The sequence below is a fragment of the Mustela erminea genome, chromosome 3 (genome assembly GCF_009829155.1).
Source record: "Mustela erminea isolate mMusErm1 chromosome 3, mMusErm1.Pri, whole genome shotgun sequence".
In the NCBI taxonomy this organism is placed as follows: domain Eukaryota; kingdom Metazoa; phylum Chordata; class Mammalia; order Carnivora; family Mustelidae; genus Mustela; species Mustela erminea.
Window position 1 is genome coordinate 93,267,485 of NC_045616.1, and position 24,588 is coordinate 93,292,072.

General features: G+C 48.1%; 1 protein-coding gene across 2 annotated transcripts in view; it reads left to right on the plus strand.

The window, feature by feature from the left end:
• The window catches only part of FSTL4 (follistatin like 4), a 418,614-nt gene extending 397,370 nt beyond the window's left edge, over window positions 1-21,244 (plus strand). For both annotated transcript variants that reach the window (XM_032336727.1, XM_032336728.1), the window contains 3 exons: window positions 8,507-8,614; window positions 12,895-13,004; window positions 14,822-21,244. In XM_032336727.1, the coding sequence (XP_032192618.1) occupies window positions 8,507-8,614; window positions 12,895-13,004; window positions 14,822-15,524 (921 nt within the window). In that variant the 3' untranslated portion in view covers window positions 15,525-21,244. The remainder of the gene's footprint in view (window positions 1-8,506; window positions 8,615-12,894; window positions 13,005-14,821) is intronic.
• The last annotated feature ends 3,344 nt before the right edge of the window (window positions 21,245-24,588 follow it).

The window sequence follows — 24,588 nt, forward strand, 5'->3', positions numbered from 1 at the left end:
TGCCCTGCAGCCATCCTTGTTCAGCCCAGGGAAATTTAATTTTGGACTTTGAAACTCCAGAACTGTAAAAGAATTAAATTGGTGTGGTTCTAAGCCACTAAGTGTGTGGTAGTAGGTTATCATAGTAATAGGAAAATAATGCACTCTCTAGAGCAGGTGGTGTGGCAGGTGGTATAGGCCATGGAGCAGGAAGAAAGAAAAATTAGGAATTTGGGTTTAGACCTGCTAAGTGTTCATTGCTATTATAAATGTTCGTTGCGGTGCCTTGGTGATTTCTTCCGTTGAGTGTATGACTCTTGATTTCGGCTCAGGTCATGATCTCCAGGCTGTGGGTTCAAGCCCCATGTCAGGCTCTGCACTCAGTGAGGAGTCTGCTTCTCCCTCTCCCACTGCCCCTCCTCCCCGCTCATGCTCTCTAAAATAAATTTTTTAAAAAAATAAAAATAAAAATGTAAGTAGAGACGTCAAATAAGCAATTGGATGAACAGGTCTGGAGGCCAGCGAGAGCTCTAGGCCAGAGAGGTCAGGGTGGATATGGTCACCGTACCACGTGTTACATCCAGAGCAGCAGATGAAATGACTGGAGGTAGTACAGATGGAGAAGAGGTCAAGCTTGGAGCCCTGACACACTCCAACACTTAAAGATCAGGAAGGAGAGAAGAAGCCAACAAGGAGACCAAGCAGGAGGAGCTTAAAAGGTAGGAAGAAAATTGGGGGGAGGAAGAAATGAAGAAAAGAAGTGTTTTAAGAATGGTGTCCAATAGAGCTGAGCATTTTCAAATCACCAAGACTAAGAACTGACCATTGGATTTGGTGTCCCACGGATTACCCTGGAACAGATAGAATGATCATGCAATACAAGCTTGTGGTCAAAGAAGTACAATCATTGTGAGGGGGTTTGCTGTAAATATGAGTAAAAGGAGTCAAATGAGACAATAGGTAGAAGAGCATAGAGAAGAAGTTTCTTTAGAATAGATGACATTACAGCGTTTTTATGTATATATGTATGAATACCATGCTAAAAAAAAACCAAAACCCTCCCACACATCTTTCATTTCTTCTGCATCACTGAAGTAGGCAGAAGTCAGTGGAATCCAGGGCAGAGAAGGAGAGATGCAAGCTTTGGATAAAATCACATTCTTTCATATAACCGAAGGAAATGGAGAATATTCAGGAACACTTACAAAGAGGTGACAGTTACAACTGGGGGCAGGTGGATGAACATCTCTTGTGGTTGCTTTTATTTTCTCCTTGAAGAAAGAAGGAAAATGATCACCCAGCCTGGAGGTTTGAGGAGAGAGGGGAAGGGTGCATTTGAGATTGAACTGACCAGGCCACTGTGCTAGGACTGCTGGGTGACAGCAAAGGCCCACTGAAGGCTTGCGGATCGAGGGAGAAAGTGAGGCCAGTGAGCAGGGCTGTGGTTTGTCTTCCTAGCAATGCCCCTGTGCGTGCTCATTGCAGGGGGAATGTGGGTGTGACCTGGGTTGTGGTTTCTCCAGGCCACTTGGGCAGAAGATTTTCTCTTAGTGATTTTTCTGGCCAGTGAACATACTCTGAGTAATTTCAATCCTTTGACACTCACTGAAGCTTGCTGTATGACCCAGCTTGGAATCAATGTGGATAAAATGTTCCACATGCACTTTAAAAGAATGTGTGTTCTAATGGTAGATACAGTATTCTGTATACATGTCAATTATGGCAGGTTTATTTGTTGCATTGTTCAGATCTTCTAAGTCATTTTCTCCTTTGTCCACTTAGTTTACCAGCTGCTGAGAGGTGTGTTGAAGTCTCACACTGTGGTTGTAGTTTTATCCAAATTACATCCATTTTTTATAGGATTTAATTTTTTTGTTTAATTTTTCTGAGAAGGAAATACATTCTAGGTGGGACCAACATTGCGGGGAGGGATAACTGAGAAGATGAAAGATCTCCTCAGTGGTGTTGTGTTATGAGCCCTGGACAGGCTCCCAAAGATCTACTTCAATTCAAGTGGAAGGTACATAAAATTGTGTTACAATCCCCCAAAATACTGCCTAGGCATTTACTGAACCAACATTTATTAAATGCCTTCCCTGTACCCAAAATTGGATATAGAAAAGGGGGAGTAAGATACAAAATTGATAGAAGATATTGTTGCTGCTGTTTTTAATCATCAAGAAACTTTTTTGAAAAAAAAAAAAAAAGAAACTTTTTTGAGTTTTTTTAACATAAAATGTATTATTTCTTTCAGGGGTACAGGTCTGTGATTCATCAGTCTTACACAATTCACAGTGCTCACCATAGCACATACCCTCCCCAATGTCCATCACCCAGCCACCCCATCTCTCCCACTCCCCTCCGCTCCAGCAACCCTGTTTGTTTCATGAGATTAAGAGTCTCTTATGGGGGCGCCTGGGTGGCTCAGTGGGTTAAGCCGCTGCCTTTGGCTCAGGTCATGATCTCAGGGTCCTGGGATCGAGTCCCGCATCGGGCTCTCTGCTCAGCAGGGAGCCTGCTTCCTCCTCTCTCTCTCTCTCTCTCTCTCTCTGCCTGCCTCTCTGCTACTTGTGATTGCTCTCTGTCAAATAAATAAATAAAATCTTGAAAGAAAGAAAGAAAGAAAGAAAGAAAGAAAGAAAGAAAGAAAGAGAAAAAGGGTCTCTTATGGTTTCTCTCCCTTTGGGGTTTCATCTTGTTTCATATTTCCCTCCCTTCCCCTATGATCCTATCTTGTTTCTCAAATTCCTCATGTCAGTTAGATCATCTGATAATTGTTTTTCACTGATTGACTTATTTCACTTAGCATAATACCCTCTAATTCCATCCATGTCATTGCAATGGCAAGATTTGGGGGGTTTTGTGGCTGCATAATATTTCAGTGTGTGTTTGTGTGTGTGTGTGTGTGTGTATACATACATACATACATACCAGAGCTTCTGTATCCATTCATCTGTTGATGGACATCTGGGCTCTTTCCATAGTTTGGCTATTGTGGACATTGCTGCTATAAACATGGGGGTGCACATGCCCCTTTGGATCACTACATTTGTATCTTTAGGGTAAATAGTAGTGCAATTTCTGGGTCGTAGGAGATCTCTATTTTCAACTATTTGAGGAACCCCCATATTGTTTTCCAGAGTGGCTGACCAGCTTGCATTCCCACCAACAGTGTAGGAGGGTTCCCCTTTCTCTGCATCCTCACCAACATCTGTCATTTCCTGACTTGTTAATTTTAGCCATTCTGACTGGTGTGGAGTGGTATCTCACTGTGGTTTTGATTTGTATTTCCATGATGCCAAGTGATATGGAGCACTTTTTCATGTGTCTGTTGGCCATCTGGATGTCTTCTTTGCAGAAATGTCTGTTCATGTCCTCTGCCCATTTCTTGATTGGATTATTTGTTCTTTGGGTGTTGAATTCAATACATTCTTTATAGATTTTGGATACTAGCTGTTGATCTGTCATTTGCAAGTCTCTTCTCCCATTCTGTCAGTTGTCTTTTGGTTTTGTTGACTGTTTCCTTGGCTGTGCACAAGCTTTTGATCTTCATGAAGTCCCAATAATTCACTTTTGCCCTTGCTTCCCTTGCTTTTGGTGATGTTTCTAGAAAGAAGTTGCTGTGGCTGAGGTCAAAGAGGTTGCTGCCTGTGTTCTCCTCTAGGACTTTGATGGATTCCTGTCTTGTATTGAGGTCTTTTCTCCATGCTGAGTCTATTTTTGTGTGTAGTATAAGGAAATGGTCCAGTTTCATTCTTCTTCATGTGGCCGTCCAATTTTCCCAACACTATTTGTTGAAGAGACTGTCTTTTTTCCATTAGACGTTCTTTCCCGATTGGTCGAAGATTAGTTGACCATAGGGTTGAGGGTCCATTTCTAGGCTCTCTGTTCTGTTCCATTGATCTATGTGTCTGTTTTTGTGCCAGGACCATACTGTCTTGATGATGACAGCTTTGTAACAGAGCTTGAAGTCTGGAATTGGAATGCCACCAGCTTTGGTTTTCTTTTTCAACATTCCTCTGGCTATTTGGGGTCTTTTTTGGTTCCATACAAATTTTAGAATTATTTGTTCCAGCTCTGTGAAAGAAGTTGATGGTATTTTGACAGGGATTGCCTTAAACGTGTAGATTGCTCTAGGTAACATAGATATTTTCATATCATTTGTTCTTCCAATCCATGAGCATGGCACATTTTTCCATTTCTTTGTGTCTTCCTCAATTTCTTTCATGAGTATTCTATAGTTATCTCAGTACAGATTCTTTGCCTCTTTGGTTAGATTTATTCCTAGGTATCTTACATTTTTGGGTGCAGTTGTAAATGAGATTGACTCCTTAATTTCTCTTCCTTCTGTCTTGTTGTTGGTGTCTAGAAATGCAACTGCTTTCTGAGCATGGATTTTATATCCTGACACTTCACTGAATTCCTGTATGAGTTCTAGCAGTATTGGGGTGGAGTCTTTTGGGTTTTCCACATAAAGTATCATATCATCTGCAAAGAGTGAGAGTTTGATTTCTTCCTTGCCGACTCAGAAGCCTTTTATTTCTTTTTGTTGTCTGATTGCTGAGGCTACAACTTCTAGCCCTACGTTGAAGAGCAGATCTGATAGTGGACATCCCTGCCATGTTCCTGACCTTAGGGAAAAAGCTCTCGGTTTTTCCCCATTGAGAATGATATTCACTGTGGGGTTTTCATAGATGGCTTTTATGATACTGAATGATATGTGTACCCTCTATGCCTACATTGTGAAGAGTTTTGATCAAGAAAGATGCTGTACTTTGTCAGATGCTTTTTCTGCATCTATTAAGAGGATCATGTGGTTCTTGTGCCTTCTTTTATTAATATATTGTATTACATTGTGCTCGTTTCAGCAGCACATATACTATATATTGTATTACATTGACTTTGCAGATGTTGAACCAACATTACAGCCCAGGAATAAATCCCATTTGGTCGTGGTGAATGATCCTTTTAATGTACTGGCTAGTATTTTGGGGAGAATTTTTGCACATATGTTCATCAAGGATATTGGTCTATAATTCTTTTTGATGGGGTCTTTGTTCACTTTTGGGATCAAGGTAATGCTGGCCTCCTAAAAATGAGTTTGGAAGTTTTCCTTTCATTTCTATTTTTTTGGAACAGGTTCTGGAAAATAGGTATTAATTCTTCTTTGAGTGTTTGGTACAATTCCCCTAGGAATCCATCTGGCACTGGACTATTGTTTGTTGGAAGATCTTTGATGACTGCTTCACTTTCCTTACTGGCTATGGGTCTATTCAGGCTTTTTATTTCCTCCTGGTTCAGTTTTGGTAGTTTATACATCTCTAGGAATGCATCTGTTTCTTCCAGATTTTCTAATTTGCTACATATAGTTGCCATAATATGTTCTTATTAATGTTTGTCTTTCTTTGGTATTGGTTGTGATCTCTCCTCTTTCATGCATGTTTTTATCTATTTGGGTCCTTTCTCTCTTCTTTTTGGTAAGTCTGGCCAATATCAATCTTATTAATTCTGTCAAAGAACCAGCTCCTACTTTCATTGATCTGTTCTACTGTTCTTTTGGTTTCTATTTCATTGATTTCTGCTCTGATCTTTATTATTTTTCTTCTCCTGCTGGGTTTAGGGTTTCTTTGCTGTTCTTTCTGCAGCTGCTTTAGGTATAGGGTTGGGTTGTGTACTTGAGACTTTTATTTCCTGAGAAAGGTCTATATTGCTATATACTTTCTTCTTACAACCACCTTTGCTGCATCCCAAAAGTTTTGAATAGTTGTTTTCATTTTCCTTTGTTTCTATAACTTTTTTCATTCATCTTCAATTCCCTGGTTGATCCACTCATTCTTTAGTAGGATGCTCATTAGCCTCCATATATTTGGAGTGCAGTTGTAAACTTTCCTCTTGTGATTGAGTTCTAGTTTCAGAGCACTGTGGTCTGAAAATATAAAGGAAATGATCCCACTCTTTTGGTACCAGTTGATTTGTGAACCAGGATGTGATCTATTCTGGAGAATGTTCTATGTGCACTTGAGAAGAATGTGTATTCTGTTGCTTTGGGATGGAATGTTCTAAATCTGTGATGTCCATCTGGTCCAGTTTGTCATTTAAAGCTTTTATTGCCTTGTTGATCTTTTGCTTGGATGATCTGTCCATTTCAGTGAAGGGGTGTGTTAAAGTCCTGTACTATTATTGTGTTATTGTTGATGTGTTTCTTGGATTTTGTTATTAATTGGCTTATATAATTGGCTGCTCCCATGTTAGGGGCATAGATACTTAAAACTGTTAGATCTTCTCATTGGACAGACCCTTTTAAGTATGAAGAGTGTCCTTCCTCACCTCTTATTATAGTCTTTGGTTGAAAATCTAATTTGCCTGATATAAGGGTTGCCACCCCCGCTTTCTTTTGATGTCCATTAGCATGGTATATGGTTTTCCACCCCCTCACTTGAAATCTGGAGGTGTCTTTGGGTCTAAAATTAATCTCTTGCAGACAGCATATAGATAGGTCTTGTTTTTTTTTTTTAATCCATTCCAATACCCTGGGTCTTTTGATTGGGACATTTAGCCCATTTACATTCAGGTAACTATTGCAAGATATGAATGTAGTGCCATTGTATCGCCTGTACAGTGACTGTTACAGTATATTGTCTCTGTTCCTTTCTGGTCTATGTTACTAGTACAGACCAGATTTAATTAGTGTTAGCTGTATTTTTCCATCCTGTCACTTTCAACCTTTCCGTGTCCATATATTTAAGGTGGTCTTTTATGGCCTGGGCGCCTGGGTGGCTCAGCGGTTAAAGTGGTATTTTATAAAGCTACGTGTGTTTAGGTTTATCTAGTATTATAATCTTGATCTTTTACTTGGGCCATTTGATCCATCTATATTTAAGGCAGTTAATTTTATAGTTAAATCTACCATCTTACTGGTTTTTTACTTGATCTGTTTTTTTTTCCCTCCGTTTTACTTTCTTTTGGATTAGTCAAATATTATTCTGTTATTTTTAGGACAGAGATTATAATATGCATAGTTGTCTCAATACAGTCTCATAATTTATGATTTCACTTCTCTAACAATAGAACCATGTAACAGTAACTCCTTTAACTCCTCTCCTGCCTTTTCACATGATTATGGGAATAGATTTTAACTCTATATATAATTGAACCCCACAAGACCTGGCTTAACATTATTTTGTACACTTCTGTAGTCATATATATTCACCCACATATTTACTTTTCTCACGGCTCCTTATTTCTTCCTGAAGTACACAGCTTTTTCTGGGATCATTTTCATTGTGAGGAATGACTTTTTTCAGTGGCTCTTTTAGTGGAGACCTGATAGCAACACACTCTCAGTTTTTGTTTCTTTGAAAAGAACTGTATTTGCCCTTTAAAGACTATTTTCACTGGATATAGAATTCTACCTTAACAATTATACTCACTTGGCATTTTAAGATGTTGCTCCATTGTCTTCTGTTGTTTTGGTAATAGGTCAACTGCCAGTCTTTTTGTCACTCTTTGATCTTTAGCAATTTTACTTTGATGGGCCCAGGGATGATGCTCTTTGTATGTATTCCAATTTCGAAGTTTTAGTGGTTCTTGAATGTGTAGATTGATAACTTTCATCAGACTGGGATTGTCTCTTACCTCTTCTTTGGAAACTTAAAAGTTAGACATTTCTACTGCATCCCACATGTCTTGTACTCTTCTTTTCCATCCTTTTTTTGTCTCTTCATGCTTCAATTTTAATATGTTCTATCAACCTATCTTTCCCGAGCCCTGTTTTCTGCTATGCCTAATATGGATTTCACAGAACCTATTTAGTGAGTTCTTAATTTCAGGTATTGCATTTATTTCTACTTAATTTTACTTCTGTATATAAATTTGTAATTATCTTTTTATGAATCATTCATGGGTCTGTTTCTCTTGAATTTTTTAGTAGTCTCTAGCCCTATACTCTGTGTCTTGTAATGCCTAGTAATTTTTTCAAGGGAAGGGGAGGAGGGAAGGGGAGAAGGGGGAAGGGAAGAGAAGGGGAAGAGAAAGGGAAAAGCTCTGCTGACCTAAGATTCCAGGGATAAGGGCTGATCTTAAAGTCAGTCTCAGGTGGCTCAGGAGGAAGGGCCAATGCACCAGAATCTCAGCTCAGAACCACCTGGGGAAGGACACAGAGGGTTCTAGAAGCCTAAAAGCCTTCTGGGAGCAGGGACCAGAGTGCCCTGCAGCTGATTCTTGAGTGGAAAATGTAATCCTCTGGTTATGTTTGGGCTTTTGCTGAGATGGTCTGGGTCCCCTTCGAGTAAAACATGGAAGAAATTTTCGAAAAGGTTTCAATTACTGGCAAGAGTTTTCTTCTGTCTCTAAAGAACACCCAGAAGGGCAGCTTAAGCCCTGGCCTCCCAAGCCGGCTTTGTGCCAAGCCAGAGAGGTTGGCTTTCCACTCACCTAGGCATGATAGTCATGTACACCAAGTCCAGAAGTGACCACCGTGTCAGCTTATAATAATGATGACCCACTTGTATGTATTTTTTTTCTCAAGTCCATAGGTGTGAACCCTCTGCCAGCTAAGCTGACCTATGACAAGTCTCATGACCAAGTGTGGGTCCTGAGCTGGGGGGATCTGCACAAGTCCCAACCAAGCCTCCAGGTATGTTGAACACATGGAGACCCACACTCACCCCACAGGAACAAAGGATACTGACCTCCCATACACGTCTCTTGCTTCCCTAGGTAGCTAATCACACTTATCCAAAATCTATCCACCAAGGCTTAAGGAGAGCCAGAGCCCCTCACAGACCATTACCAAGGTATCATCTGCCAGGCTTACCTGGACAAGTGGAATGTGGCTCCCGGACTCCCCCTCTCCTGAGCAAGGGCGTTCTGCTCCTTGGGCTGAGCAGGCTCGAGAGTGGTGTCCAAGCAAGTACTCGATAAGGAAAGGAAAGTAAGAGCAGCAGTCGTGTCCACACTAGAAGCGCATCTATTCAGTGCTTATGGTGCTTTAGGGCACAAGAAAGTTCAGTAACGTGCCCGTGGTCCAAGCCAGGTCCTGCGGCTCTGCAGCCCAGGGTCAGCCAGTGCACAGTCTGTTGGAAACAGTCTAGGCCCGAGAGTTCTGTGGGATTCCCCTGTCCACCAACAAGAGACGGTCAACACCACCCCCATGTTAAGAGTGCATGCCTCTGCCTTTCTCATCAGCAGGATTCAAGGATTAAGCCCTAAGAAAAGAGATCTGAATGCCTGATTTCTCCCAGAGATGTACACAGAGCCCTTCTAGATAGACAGAAGAGAAGTTAATTCATGCATTGGATGCCTCAGGACATTAGGGCTTTGTTCTCTCTCAGAAGCCCAGCTGAGAAGAACTGCAGAGGGAGCCCAGTTCACCCTGTTCTCAAGACCAGGAAGAAGGAAGGGACATCCTCCAGAAGACTGACCACCTGCCTGCGTGTCTCAGCCCTGCTGGGCCAGGGAAAAGTCTCTGCCACACCTCCTGTAAACGGAGACTACTGTCATTTGATGGATGCCATCACCCTGGGCCCCAGTGAACTGACAGAAAATCCCCATTAGAGAGTCTAGGAGCCTGAATGAAGGTCATTCAGAGCAGAGCGTAAGCCCAGGGAAATCCTAACTTATTGGTCCCTCTGGCAGCTCCCAGAAAGCCTCTAAAGTAATTCATGGTGAGGGTCCACCAAAACACTTTTTTTCTGAAACCAAAAATGATTTCCTAATTTAACAGCTATGAGCTGAAAAACAGGAAAAAAACATCAGCTTGGTCCTGGATTTCCCACCTGCCACAGCAGCTGGCACATCGTAGATGCTCTAGGACTGAAATCCAAGAGTCCTATTCCTGGCCCTGATAGGCTTCACTGGACAGGACAAAAGAGAGCGTAGGCATAAGAATTCAGAGACCGCATAAGAATTCACTGCCCCCTCTGAGGAACAGATCTGTGGAAAGATACCCAACAAACACCAGATGAACCAGATCAGAGACCTCAAGATAAAGAAAGATAAAGAGGAGACAGTTCTGAACAATGAACCCAGAGAAGAAGGATGAGGACAGCCTCCCTGGAAATGGTAATCAGCGCTAAATAAGGATGTCTGAATGAAGAGAGACACGCTGAATGAGAAACCCTGCTACCAGACGGTAACCGAAGATAAATTATTTCCATAAAAATAAGCATAGGGAGTAGAGGAAAGAAAGGGGGATAAAAATACTTAGAAATACCTTACTGGGATAAGAGAAAGTTTGGAGAATGCTGGCAGAATGTAGCAGCTGGGCAGCAGCAGTCTCATTATTCCACATCTGACAAACTGATTTCTCTTGAAAGCAGAGATGATCAGACTGGGTTAGGAAGGAAGGAAACTAGAACTTGTTGATGAGAAACACACATGTTTCAAAGAGAAGAAAAGGCAGAATTTAAAAGGACAGGCATAGTAAGGACAGGTGACAAGAATGTATCCAGACTGCCACTCACATCAGACAAGGTGGGGTTTAAGGTCAAAAGCACTAAAAACAGCAAACACAGAGAGACACCATGGGATGAACACCCAAGAGATATCAAGCACTTAACAACTAAATGCCTCAAACAAGGGTGATTTAACATAAAGATGGATTCGATTAAAAATGCACTCACATTGTAAAAAAAGACCAAAGAAAGACAGGGGAAACCTGAATAATGACACAACTTGGTTTACTATAAACCTGGCATCTGCAAAACCATTTTTTCTCATGTCCACATCCACACAAGTATATCAGAAACCACAAAGGAAATAAATCCTATAAAAGTAGACATGAGAGGCAACAGTATCTGAAGCCCAATGAGACCTCCCTTCTCAGCTGGTTCTGTCTACCCGCTGGGAGAGCTGCCCAGCCTTCAGGACCCCGCACTGATGACCAAGTGACATTTCCTGGTATCTCGCCACTGATGTACAGCTCCTGAACCAAGCCCAGAGAGCCAACAAAACTGAGGGGTTCAAATAACAATTATCTTTTGGGCATGAGTGAGGACACGAATGTGCCCAGGCCCTCTGTAGGACGCAAGGCCAAGAAGGAACTCGAGACTCGATGGAGAAATGAGGCCGGTAGCGCCCATCGGCTCGATGGCCCATGCTAGTGTGTTTTGATGAGGTAATCTCTCAGTACAGGGTGTTGGTGTGGTGAGGCGTGAATGACCCTGACCGCTGACAGCCTGTGATTTTCTATCTCTATTAGAAGTGAAAATGACAGGCCTGGTATCAAGCAGTGATTGTATGTCTTCTTGGAATTCTCTGGCACTTTCCCTTAGACACTCCCAAGATCCAGTTTCCTCAGGCTGCTATTTTCTTAATGCCCAGTTCTGAGAGGTTTTTTCCTCCATGTGCTTGCCATGGAATTATCATTTGGCCATTTTAAAAAACCACTGCAAAATAACCTAATGCCGTGTTACAACTTTGGAGCTGCCCCAAGGCTAAAAATACAAATCACAGGCCTCATCATTCCAATCTGGCGTTCTGCCTGCGTGGGAACCACGATCCAGAAAAGTCTCAAACCTCAACCCTGCCTGAGGAGGCAGGCCAAGTGGTGTTCATTTTCCCATAAAAGAAAGAGCCAGAAGTCAGGCCTATTCTTCGAAGGTAAAAGCCTCCAGAACTCCAAGCCTTGTGAGTCACAAAGCTCCAGGAGACACTGTCCTCAGCCTCAGGCTGCACAAGTCTAGACCCTTCTTTCCGTAGACATGGCCACAATATCTAGATCAGGAAAAGTGTCTAAGCTCTGTGTTCAGGCCTAAGCCCCCACTCTCCTGCTCAGAGGGCCTGGGCTTGACCTTGTGGCTCTTCCCCCAAAATGGCCCACCAGATGGCCAAGCTCCTCATCTGGCTGCAAGTCAGCCATCTTTCAGAGCACTGGCCTAGCCACTGAGGGCTGATGAGCATGTGCAAAGGCAAGGGGGACCCGGGCTGGCTGGCACAATGTCTCTGGCCTAGAAGCACCCAAGACTAGGGTAGCTGCTGGATAGATGCTCAGCCTGCCCACAGAGGGCTTCCTGGCAAGACCTCCAAACTACTCTGTCATCCCACCTAATCTCCAACAGCATTTGGCTCTCTTCCGCATTGGTGGCTGTTCACTGACACAGACCCACCAGGGATTTCTGCACCAGACAGTGGCTGCAGCAGCCTCCTGCTGACTCCATAGGGGATCAGATGTTACCTCCAGGGAAACAGAGGTAGCTGTGCTCGGTCACTCCCATCGTGTACAAAACCCAGTGCCTAATTCTTCATTTCTCTCACAAGTCTTTTCTGCTACCAGGCCTGAGCCCCAGCATTCTAACTGCAAGCCATCTAAATGGCCAGAGCAGCATCTTTGAATGGCATTTCTGCACAATTCCTGCTTTCTCTGATAAAATTTGGAGTCATAATTCCCAGAGAACGCCTCTGTGAGCAGTATAGGACAGAGATTCCCAACAAACAGGCCCAGGCACCTGACATCAGAGGAAAACAGGGAACCAGTAAATCTTTCCACCATTTAACATTTTAGTGACTTAAAAGCTCTCTCCTTCTTTTCCCAGGGTGACCTGGATGCTTAGATGGTGGGATTCTCAATTGTGAGGAAGTGTGGTCTCTGAGCATCTGAGCATAGTTATCGTTCTGTTTTCGGGAGCCCTCTGGGAAACTGTGCCCTCAGGGGGCCGAGAGGGTCCCATAGGGTCAGGGTTGGGCCTCCCTAAACAGGAGGGCATGGTTCGGGCATTCCCAAACTATCGCTTCCTCCCCACAGGAGGATGGGTCCCTGCCTCTGACATTCCCAAGCAGCTCCCACTCTGCTCCCAGCCCCCTCTCTCTCTGAAGCAGCCTGTCCGCTGAGGGTCCCTGCCAGCACATGAACATGTTTCCAGGTTGCCCCCCCCAACTCATGTGGACCCTCACCAGGACTCCTGCTCTGTGTTGTAGGTGATCACAGAAGCCAGCACTGCCCAGGGCCAGCACCTTATCCACACACCATTCTCAGGAGTGGACGATTTCTTCATTCCCCCGACAAACCTCATCATCAACCACGTCAGGTGAGATGGGGCCACGGGGCCCTCCAGTAACCCCTGTAACCCAGCTCAGCCCTGCCTGTGGCTGCATTCGCCCACCATGAGACCTGCTCCTTCTCTGTTTCTTTCCCACTCATGCTGAGCTGACCTTGGGCTCCTTCGTGAGGGGACAGAGAAATAGACCCATCCCGAGTCCTTCATGGTCATAGTTAAGGAAGGCAGCCAGCTCTCCCACCCTCCGAGGTCCACAGAGGACAAGAGAGGAAAGTCAGCAGTGGTGACTGGAGCGCACTAGACTTACTAGACACACAAAAAGCTAGTCAAAGTGGCCTTAACCCCTTCTTACAGATGAGGAAACAGAGGCTCGAAGAAGCTAAGACCCTGGACGGCCAAGTTAACACAGCCAGGAGCCCCCTGAGCAGCCAAGCAGAGGGCCAGCCAGGAAACAAACCCTCCCAGTTGTCTGGTTTGTCACCATCCAGAAGAACAGCCTAATAAAGGCGTCCTCCATCTCCACGGCAACCCTCATCCCAGCCGGCCCCTCCCCCTGCCTGTTCACATCAGAGAACGCCCAGACACCCCTCGCCGGAAAGTCAGCACTGCAGCAGACTAAGCCTCCCTCTCATCAAGGCACCGAGACCCAAAGGTCTTGGGGCCACTATTTACGCCCTTCTTTTGTCTGACATCAAACACCTTTCTCCAAGAAGAAATGCCTTGTTTTTGTACACTGAAACTAGGCTTGTAAAACTAGGCCCACCCATTTATCCAAGACTGGGAAGAAAACACCCCTTAACGAACCCCTCCCTGTAGACAGCACCTGGGAAGAGCTTCTAAGATGCCTCTGAAGGGGTAAAATCCCCCAAAGAAGCTGACTTCAGCCAGGAGTCTAACAAACTTACAGGCTCTGGGTTGTCTGTGTGTGGCCTTTAGCATTCAAATTGCTTCTATGAGCAGGCTTCTCTTTCCTGCTTTCTCCGGGCTCTGGCTCTTTAGGAAGGCTTTAAAGAAGCTTTATACTGGCCACCTCCCCACTCTGACGCTCCATTAGTTACTCAGGAGATAAGTGCGGCAGAGACTTCTCTTACTCCTGTAGGTGTCCACAGGCACCAAAAGGCCTCCCAAGCCAGGGCTTTGGGCAGAGGCCCCCGAGTCACAGCCAAGTCCTGCCCGGGGTTAGGTGGTCTCGCAGTTCACAACCCGCCTCCAAAGCAGACTTGAGCGGAAGACCAGGTGTGAGATGTGAGCAGCGCCCACCCACTGAGCCCTTCCCCTGCGGCTTCCTCTTTGATCCAGTCCTCTGACAACCCTCTCAGAGGGAACTGCCCTCTTTAGAGTCACAGAGCCTCCAAGAGGCGAGCCACGTGCCCAGCTCTGCTGGGAGAGAGGCAGTGCGCAACGCCTTGGCCATCCGATTGCAAAGGTAAATGCTGTCCTCCGCACCCCCTGCCCAGGATGGCTCCCAAAGGCCTCGTAAACGGGACCCAGGAGAGGCTGCCCCACTACGGTCCTCTCCATGGGAAGGAGCACTGACAGCAGGTGTGTCCTCTCCTTCCCAGCTGGCGCAAAGCCTCAGGGGTGCTGATCTGAAGGCTTCCCCCAGGGAGAAGCGGCCATGGGCACTTTTGCGCTCCTTCTATCCTGGGCGTGTCAGGAGAGCGTCTATCCAGGAGCATTTGTAACTCCACTGCCTCTGGTTTGACATCATCTCTGAATCACGGAAGAAGCTGTGCCCTGTGGGACGGTACATCTCCTTAAACTATCAGATCCCTGAAGGGTGACGACAGAGGGAAGAGAAAAGATGCAATCCCTTACACCTCTGACCTCAGTTCTTCCCTCTGCAGGTTCGGCTTCATCTTCAACAAGTCCGACGCCGCCATCCACAAAGTCGATCTGGAAACACTGGTGCAGCTCAAGACCATCAGCCTGCGGCGGCACGGCTGCGTGCCCCAGGCCATGGCCCACACGCACCTGGGCGGCTACTTCTTCGTGCAGTGCCGACAGGACAGCCCCGCGCCCGCCGCCCCCCAGCTGCTGCTCGACAGTGTCACAGACTCGGTGGTCGGCCCCAATGGCGACGTGAGCGGCACGCCACACGTGTCCCCCGACGGGCGCTTCGTCGTCAGTGCTGCCCCTACCAGTCCCCAGCTGCACGTGCAGGAGATCACGCTGCAGGGCCGGATCCGGACCCTCTACAGCTTGAAAATCAGCCCGGGCGTCTCAGACGTGGCCTTCCAGCCCTCCTTCACCCAAGGCAACCAGTACTACGTGTACGCCACAGCGGAGACGGAGCCGGCCCTGCTCTTCCTGGAGCTGTCCACGGGGAAGATGGGCATGCTGGAGAACCTAAAGGAGCCGCCCGCGGGGCCGGGCGGGCCGTGGGGAGGGCCCCGCAGGATCGTGAGGGACAGCGGGCTCTTCGGACAGTACCTGCTCACGCCGGCCCAGGAGTCGCTGTTCCTCATCAATGGGAGACAAAATGCACTGCGCTGTGAGGTGGCGGGCATCAGGCGGGGGACCACGGCCGTGTGGGTGGGTGAGGTATGAAGGGGTCCTCCCCCCGCACCGAGCAGAGCCCCGGGCCACCAAGCTCCGTCTAGTCCTCACTCCGTAGCCCCAAGCAGGCGCCCTGTACATTTTTACAGACAAAAGCAAAACCTGTACTCGCTTTGTGGTTCAACACTGGTCTCCTTGCAAGTTTCCTAGTCTAAGGTATGCGCTGCTAACCAGATTGGGGTTTTTCGTTGGGAAGTATGAGTTATGCCTTGAGCGCCAGTGAGAACCCATGCTGCCGTGTCAAGGAATCATTTCTGCGCCCAGCTCCACACCATGTTACCTGGGGACACCGTGGAACCAAGAGCTCCTGCTGTCCAGGCTTACCTTTCCGTCGGTTGCCTTCATGTGCTCATTGTCCCTCACCACCAGGTCCGGCCAGGCTTCACCCCAACGGAGTGGCCGGAAGCCAGGCCTGCAGACAGGCTCGCTGGGAGCAGGGCTTGCACTCCAGGCCTGAGAGTCACGGCCGCCCACTTCCTGGACCTTCTTTTCTCCTGCGCAGCTGCTTCGTGCTTTTCTTTCCATGTGACTTGGTATAAGCCTGAGGGAGAGCCGACAAGACTTCTTGCATCTTGGGGATGGGGAAATCACTCACTTTATTTTGGAAATTTTGATTAAAAGATAATTTTTTATAACCTCAAATGCTCGTAAGCAGAAAGATGCTCTCCGACGTCCAGCTCTGTTTCTCCCTGCCTTAGGCCAAGTCTCTGAGTGCCCCCACCCCACGTCCCACAGCCAGAAGGAACAATGGTCATCCAAGAATAATGCCCTCCACACCACGGAAGTCCCACATGCAGCTCTGGCTACCACCTTGGCCAAGACTTTGTTCTGGATTGGGACGCAAAAGACCAGGACAAACCCTGCGTGCCTGCTTTTTACCACTGAAGGGGGAGGTTTTCTTAGCCAGGCCCAGGACCCCAGATTCAGGGTAGACTGAGCTTGCCAGGCAAAGTGGGGGGTGGTGACCTACTAAACAGTGACCTCCAGGCTCCACACAGTAACCCCCAAGACCCGTGTGGGATCCAGGTGGGTTCTGTAGGCTATCCGTTTTTAAAGTCCCTTTCTTTTTCTGTCTGTGGCCCTCGCACTCCAGTCCCTGCTTCAGCACAGCCCAGACAGCACGTTTCAGGACCTTCTTACACATGGGCCCTTCTCGCCCCAGTAACCCATGCCACAAAACCCACAATCCCAAGGATGCAGGGGCTGGGGAGGAGGATAGAGGCTGTCAATGCTGCATGATCTCCAATGTCTCAGACTCTGCCAAGCTAGCGGGGGGCAGGGGGTGCACAAGGAAGTACAACAGCTGGCCCAGGGAAGGGCCCTGTGGGGGAGAATGTCCCAAGTGAAGAAGCTTCCCCGGGCCCCCCCTTTCTTTTCATTTCAGTAGTCACAACACACCTGTATGCTTTCTGGTTTAAGTGATTGATTTTCAAGCCACCTGAAGCTGGAAAAGATCCCCTCACAGTCCCCTCAGCTCACATAGCCCCCTTCACCTGCCACCATGGCCGAGCTTTTCCTGTGTGCTGATCACCAGCCCCTCTCAGGAGAAGAAAGACACACACCCTGCCTTGCTTTACCTACACACAGCTCCCGTTCACACTCCCCTGACTGCCCAGACCACCCAAACCACCCTGTCCGCCCCAATTTCCTGAAATCAGCCCGTCCTTGGCATCTCCCATGCGTCTTGGTTCACCAAACACTTGTCCACTCCAGCTCCCAAGAGTGTGGCCAGATATGCCCATGCAGACTTGAGTGTTTGTTCCTGGTAAAGGATGGAGCTACAGGTGGAGGGAATGGCCTTCAAAGGCCGCCTTCTCACTTTCACCAGGGCTGGGACGGACAATGCCTCTCACCCTTTCTTTTTATTCCAGTCTCGGTCTCTTGACACCTTCACTTCTAGACTCCCACTTCTATCGTGGAAATTCTCCAACTTTCATAAACTTGTCCCTTTGGGAAAATCTTCTACACAGTGGTGGCCCCTGGGAGGGGGGAAAAAAAAACAGTTGGGATGAGCACTGGGTGTTATACGCAACGAACACATCATTGAACACTACGTCAAAAACTAATGACACACTACATGTTGGCTAGCTGAACATAATAAAAAAGTCTCCGAGCCTACCTGAGGAAGAGCCTCCCAGCTGCCAGGCCAGAGCGGCAGCCCCTCTGGGTCATGGGGCTCCTAAGTCAAAGACCATTCAATCCCAATGGCCCTTTTGCACCAGGAGTGACTCCAGCCACCAATCCTTGGCCCCAATCCTTCTGTCTCTAGGTGTGTCTGAGAAAGTATCTCTGCCTCACGCTGACTCATCGTGTTTACTGGAGCTCCCGGCTCAGGCTTCAAGGCACGCACTCCACATAGGACAGCCGCCAAGCAGAGCGCACAAAGGCCACAGAGTAGCTGCCTTTTCAGCTGGGCAACCAACAGAACTGCTGGGGGCAGGGGGAGGCAGGGGAAAGGCAGGCCAGGCTGCCCCTGGCCCTTTCCAGCCCCAGAAGTGGCTCCCTGGGATACAGCTGGAAAGTCAGAGACGGTAAGCCTTGCAGCCAGCCCAGCCGGGGATCCTTCTGCCGAACACCCAAGTTCAGCTGACAACAACTATTTCACACTAAAGAAGCATTCATCTTACATTTGAAAAGCTGCTTTCATAATGAACTACTTCAAAATTATTCAATTTTGAAATAAAACTGATTTCACAAAAATTCAACAGTATTTTTTTTTTGTAACTCACATATCACCTACACCTTTGCTGATATTAAAGATTTGAAACGGAGGTGCACGTGCTTCTTCTGCCCACGTGAGCAGAACCCTGCATGGGGGCTCTGGGTCCACAAAGCCCACCCAATGGCTGGTAGGAAGAGGGATTCGTCGGCTTCCAGGCAACTGCGTGGACTCCCCATGCGGGAAGCCTGGGTGTGGAGTACACGCCTGGTAAATGCCACCCTCCCCGGCCCAGCAACCTGCCTGGGGCTGGCCCAGTCTTCTTCCCATGGTCTCCCACGCATTTGAGGATCCCACTACCTTCCCAGAACCGCCAGAAGAAGCTGGAAGAGCCCCATGAAGTCAGGCTGGGGCCAAGCGCTAATACCAAGCTACAGGAACCTGAATCTAGAGGCATCATGAGCAGAGACAGCAGCTCAGTCCCTGCCCTGCCCCACCAGACCCCAGCCATTTCCTTTCCTTCCTGCTCCTCTGTGCAGGAAGGGGCTCCCAGTTCCAGGAAGGGCCCCAAGGATAGCTCTCAACCCCAAGGAACACAGAGAGCTGCCTGCTGCCCTAGGCAGTCTAACTGCTGAGACTTCATTTAGGAGAGCAGCCGGAAGTGGGCTTTGTGTGGCCACAACTTCTTTTCTGTTGACCAGTAACCTGTGAACTAAAGGAGAATCCAGAATGGAGACATGCAACAGATCCACTCTGGATATATTTTTCTACCAGGGGCTTATGACGTCACCCATTCATCTCTCACTGTGTGTTTCAGTCACATACCACGGACGCTGAACCATCTTCATCACCAGTCTCACAACTCTGTCTCGGGTCCTCCTTTCCACTGGGAAGGCTCCAGGTTGCTGATGTCACATCTCACTCCCTCCCATGCACCTACCAGTCTACCTCACCTTCTCCTCCCTGCACCCAGCTGCTCTGGAAGCGGTCCTCCTACCCACCCCCCACCCTGAAGACCAACGGTGACATATGCTGACAACCATGCTCTCCTCCCCCACCCAGAACCCCAGATCCTTCTCCAAGTGCGATCAGAACCCACTGGGACACAGCCCTTTGCTGCCCAGAATCATGATCCCTGTGCCCTACCTTGCAGCCTTTCCAAGCAAGGTGATCAAGACCAGAGCAAACTCCCAAGTGTCAGGGAAGTGAATTATTGTCAAACAGAAACTGTCAGACAAGAATACAGACGGTGAAGACTCACCCAAGCTTTATCCCTTAGAAGACCCGAACTACACCTTCCTCATTTCCAGTTTATTCTCTGCCTTGCTGGATTCCCCGACCCCATGCCTCAGGCCTCCTGTGCATCAGTCGCGCCCCAGCTTTTACAATTTGAGGAGCAACTGACCTACTGTCATACCAGTTCCCCCAATGGCCTTTGCCCCGTGCTGCTACCTTGCTTTCAAGTCCAAGTAAGAAGTCCCTCACAGGGCCAGATGCTACTATTTGCTCCCAGACTAGCATGTAGGCAGAGCAGTTTTGTTCAACAAAGTCATTAGCTGCCACGGTTTCTCTTCAAAATCGTCGAGATTATAGAACAGAGAGGCTTAGAAGATTCAAAGAAGAAAACAGACAGTGCCTATGCTCGAGGTCTGACCACAGACCCCAAATCCCTGATGGAGTGCAAGCTACTTCCTGCTCTGGTCTATACCAGACTACCTAAGGTTACTTGAGAACTTGCGCATCTTCTGGGAGCCTGCCGGCTTCAGGCACCAGCCACCCCGCTGACATCTGGAGCCCAGCAAGCACATTCTCACACCTTCTTTGGAGCTGTGGACAGCAATGGGGATTTACCCAAACACAATGTGTGAGATCACGCAAAGTATGGGGAAAGCAGAGACTGGCTTCCAACACTGGCAGCAAGGTTCCTAGAGCCAGCACCAGAGTGTTGACCGTGTACTTTCTGTCACTATTCTTGGACAAACCTACCATTCACACACCCCTCTTTCCAAGCTCGTCTTAACTAATAGGGAACCATCTCTTTCCTCTACGGCCCTAGAGAATGTGGGCCACACACCCCAGAGGGCTCTAGAAGGCTTAGCCTGCACTCCACAAAGCAATAACGATTGACTGGCCCCCACGCCCAGCAGGCAACCTCGCCACATGTCACCACGGCAGGATCGGAGAATGCTGCCCTTTAGGGATATGCTCTTCAAGATCGGAACTCTATTTCTGAGGCAGGGCAACCTGTCTTGGCTGATCATGGGGCCTGAGTGCTCTCCAGTGAGAAAATTCCCAATATCTCATCCTTCGTCCACTGCCCAGGGTGACATCTGCCATCGGTTTAAGAGTTGTTGGTCCCCTGCTACTTGAGCTGCTTCAGACAGGTGTAGGATAACAGGTCCATAAGCTGTCACCCCAGACCCCACGGCACACCCAGGCTGGCTCCTGTGGCTGGCTAGCCCCCCTTCCTGGCCTGGCCCCATCACACCCCACTATTCTCCCCTCTGCTTGCAGTCTCCAGAGGCCATGCGAAATGATCTTGGAACAAAAGTGGGCATGGTGTGTGGCTGGAGAGATCACACACATGCTGTTTCACACTCTAGTATAGCTGAACAGCCCTCAAGATAGGAAGTCACAGGCACACCCTTTGTCCCATGAAGATTCTCATCCTCCCCCACCTCAGAAAACTTTCAGATCTCTTATTTCAAGGCAGATACATTATTTTGAGCTGTTGTGTAGACACCAAAATATATTTTCTGTAATCACCAGTATTTCTCAAAAGGCCTCCTGTAATTACTATACATGTGAATTTTTCCTTATTTATAAAATATATATAAATTATTTTTAATACATCAACTTTAGTAGAAATTTGTACCAACACAGTAACTGTATGTGGCATATGAAATAAGTTTGTGTTTACTTTGACATATTGCACCGTACTGAACACACCGTGTAACCACAGTACCACTTGATATGAAGATGACTCACAGATTATCATGAAGTATTGTCATTGTAAATGCTCTTTTTCTGAGGATTTTACAATAAAACTTAAGAAAACTGACCTTCTGTTTGCGCCAGTCTGTGGGCTGTTGGGGAAGCGAGAAGGGATAAAGGCAGGACCACGCAAGCCCTTCGCCCCATTCTCCATCACCCTGCAGGTTCTCGAAGGGCCAAGGGGAGTGGCCTCTCACTGGCTTGCTCCTAAGGGCTGTGGACAAAGGCAGGCACCTGCACAGAGAAGTCCCTTCCCCCATGTTGAAGTTTCAGCCCCCAACATGTACAACCAAAACGTCTGGTTCTGAACTTCTCTTCACCTGCTCTGGTGGACATTTGCAATTTGCCACAGGCACCAACCCAGGCTGGACTCCAGTCCCTCTTCATTCTGGTCGAGGCAGACTTGCCAGCTAGGACACAGAGTGCATCAAGCTCACAGTCATCATTATCACCAAGGTACCAGCGTGGAGCTCCTACTGGGTGTGAGCCCTGGGAGAGCTGTGGGGTCTCGAGGGCGGCACGAAGCACAGTCCTTCCCCTGGGTCAGCTTCAGATCCCCTGCACCGTGGCTGTCAGGTCAGGTTCTCCAGGAAATAGAACCAATGGGTGTGTGTGTGTGTGTGTGTGTGTGTGTGTGTGTGTGTGTGTAGGTGGGGGGAAGAGGGAGAGGGAGATTTATTTTAAGGAATTTGTTCCTGCAATTGTGATAGACGGCAAGTCCCAGATCTACAGAGGAAGCTGGTAGCTGGAGACCCCAGGGAAGGGCTGGAGTTGGAGTCCAAAGCCAATTTGTTTGGTTATATTCTTCCGAGGAAGTCAGTCTTTTTTTTTTTTTTTTTTCCCCTTAAGGCCTTCCACTGATTTGATGAGGTCCACCCACACCACGGAAGGTATCTTCTTCAGTCCAAGTCTACTGATTTAAGTGTTAATCTCCCTGACAAAATCCTTTCACAGGAGCACCTACAAGAGGTTGCTCAAATATCTTTCTGGACACCACTATCCAGCCAAGCTGACACAGAAAATTAATCATCACACTGACAAAAACAAGAGGTTGCTCCTCCTCTGTCTTGGAGGCATGACCGGCTACATGCCAGGCCCCATGATGAACAGGTAGTAAGAAACAGTTTCAAAGCTTAACATCATCCGCACAAGGCAGGTGTTGGTATGATCTCCAGTCGAGTGAAGAGGACATGAAAGAGCACCAGAGCCAGATTCAGATTCATGTCTCCATAGCCAAGACACGTGCTCTTAACCATGAAACTGCCACGCGCAGTCCCCACACCACCCAAGTTCCAAGCACGGCTCCAGCCTTACTACCCCCCACCCCCGCTACACCGCCAGGCACCACAGTCCCCGCACGGGAGGGACTTTGCTCTGCTTTAACTCACACCTTGGGGAAGCAAGGTGCCCAGACTAGCCCTCAAGATCTGGGGTCCAGGGGCGCCTGGGTGGCTCAGTGGGTTAAGCCGCTGCCTTCGGCTCAGGTCATGATCTCAGGGTCCTGGGATCGATCCCCGCATCGGGCTCTTTGCTCAGCAGGGAGCCTGCTTCCTCCTCTCTCTCTCTCTCTGCCTGCCTCTCTGCCTACTTGTGATCTCTGTCTGTCAAATAAATAAATAAAATCTTAAAAAAAAAAAAAAAAGATCTGGGGTCCACCCGGTCCCCTCAGACAAGAGGAAATGCACATGATTAAAAGCTCTGTGCAGAGAAAACAAACAAACAAACAAACTCTGGACAGAGACCAGACAGCAGTGGTCAGCTTCTCCCTGCGCCCCGAGGCCGAGCTCCTCACCGCATACACTCTGGTGACCTCCTTTCAGCTCACGAGCTCCAGGACAGCCGTGGTTGGAGCTGGAATCGGGGTGGGGGGAGGCATCCAGGAGAAGCCCACAATAGGACTCGCCCCAGGCAGGTGGCAGAAGTTTCCATGCACCCATTCCCTCCTAAGCAGGCTGAAAGGAGGCCACTCAGAGATACACAATGTGTGGGCTGAGCCCCAGGCATCCAGGCAGGGGAGGATGGACTCCTTGGCTCTGCCCACAGCCAGCTCACCTGCACGGCCTTCACCTTGCGGTCACTCTCTCATTCAACGACTGTTTTCCAAAAACCATCTCTGAATGCTGGGCCTGCACACATGGAGCCCACAGTCTACAGGAACCGAACAGGCCCATGAAGAACCAGTGGCCCATAGGATCCATGAGGGGGCATGCGAGAAGCATGGTCTGGCGAGGCTTTCCGGATGCAGAGAAGTGGGAGGCCAGAGCAAGGAGCAGCGGACTGAGAGTCTGCCTGCCGACAGGAACGGGAACAAAGACCTGACCCGGGAGAGAAGAGCAGGAGTGCCAGCGGCACATGGCGGACAGCCCCACAAAGGGAGGCTGAGGTGAAGGGGCGTCATGCTGGGTCACTGTGTGGTTATGGAGGTAGAGAGCATCCTTTGGGCGATGGAGACTACCTTGCAACCAGGGCCCTGGGCACTCCGAGCATCCATGCTAAGTGGAAGACGGAAAGAGAGATGCTGCCCGGGAGTAATTGCACATCTATGACCCAGATACCCAAAGCTGGGATCACTCTGCTCTGTCCACAGGGTGTCACCAAGGGCTGTTCAAGCCAAGAAAGAGAAGGCAGATCCCCCTAGAGGAGGCAGGCAGAGGCTGACACAGGGCCACAATCCCGATCATTTCCTATGAACACAGAGTGTTAGGATTCTGAGCACCAGAGAGGAGCTCTTGCAAGGGGCTACAGGAGCAAGAGACAAGTGTGGTGTCCAAACAAGCTGGTACTGCACAAAGTTGGGGGGGGGGGCACAAACCTAGAAGAGGCTGGACAATGCCCTTCTGGGAGGAAAGGGAGTATCCATACGAGAGAGGGATCTGAGAAGTAAGGCATAGTCAGGCCCCAGGGGGCTGAGAAGGAAGACTAGGGCAGGCTTGGGTCCCAATACCCCAACATGCAGAGGCTCGTGGTCCATGAGAGAAAACTGGAGGGTAGCTAGCAGAGCATCCCAGAGCCACAAGCCTCTTAGCCCACGCCTGGCTTCACGTGCATCTAAAATTCTTAGCGAAGTTGTAAAAATAAACATTATTTATGCAATAAACAGTACACTGCATTATTGGGTCTAGATGGTTATTGCCTTATGTGCACAAAGTTTTCCTGTAATCTGCCCCCAAAAAATGCATTTGTTTCCTTAGCTCCCACTTCTCTAGGGCCACTGGCCACTGGAGCTCACCTTCCCAAGGCAGAGCTTCGTGCCCAAATCAAATGCAGGTTCCAGACAAGAGATGGTGGGCATCAGTGAGCAGCCTGGGAAGAAGAGATGCCAAGTGACCACCGACAGGACCCACACTGTGTGCAGCGGGGGAACACCCCCGCCCAGGACCCACAACAGGGAGACTTTCTGCA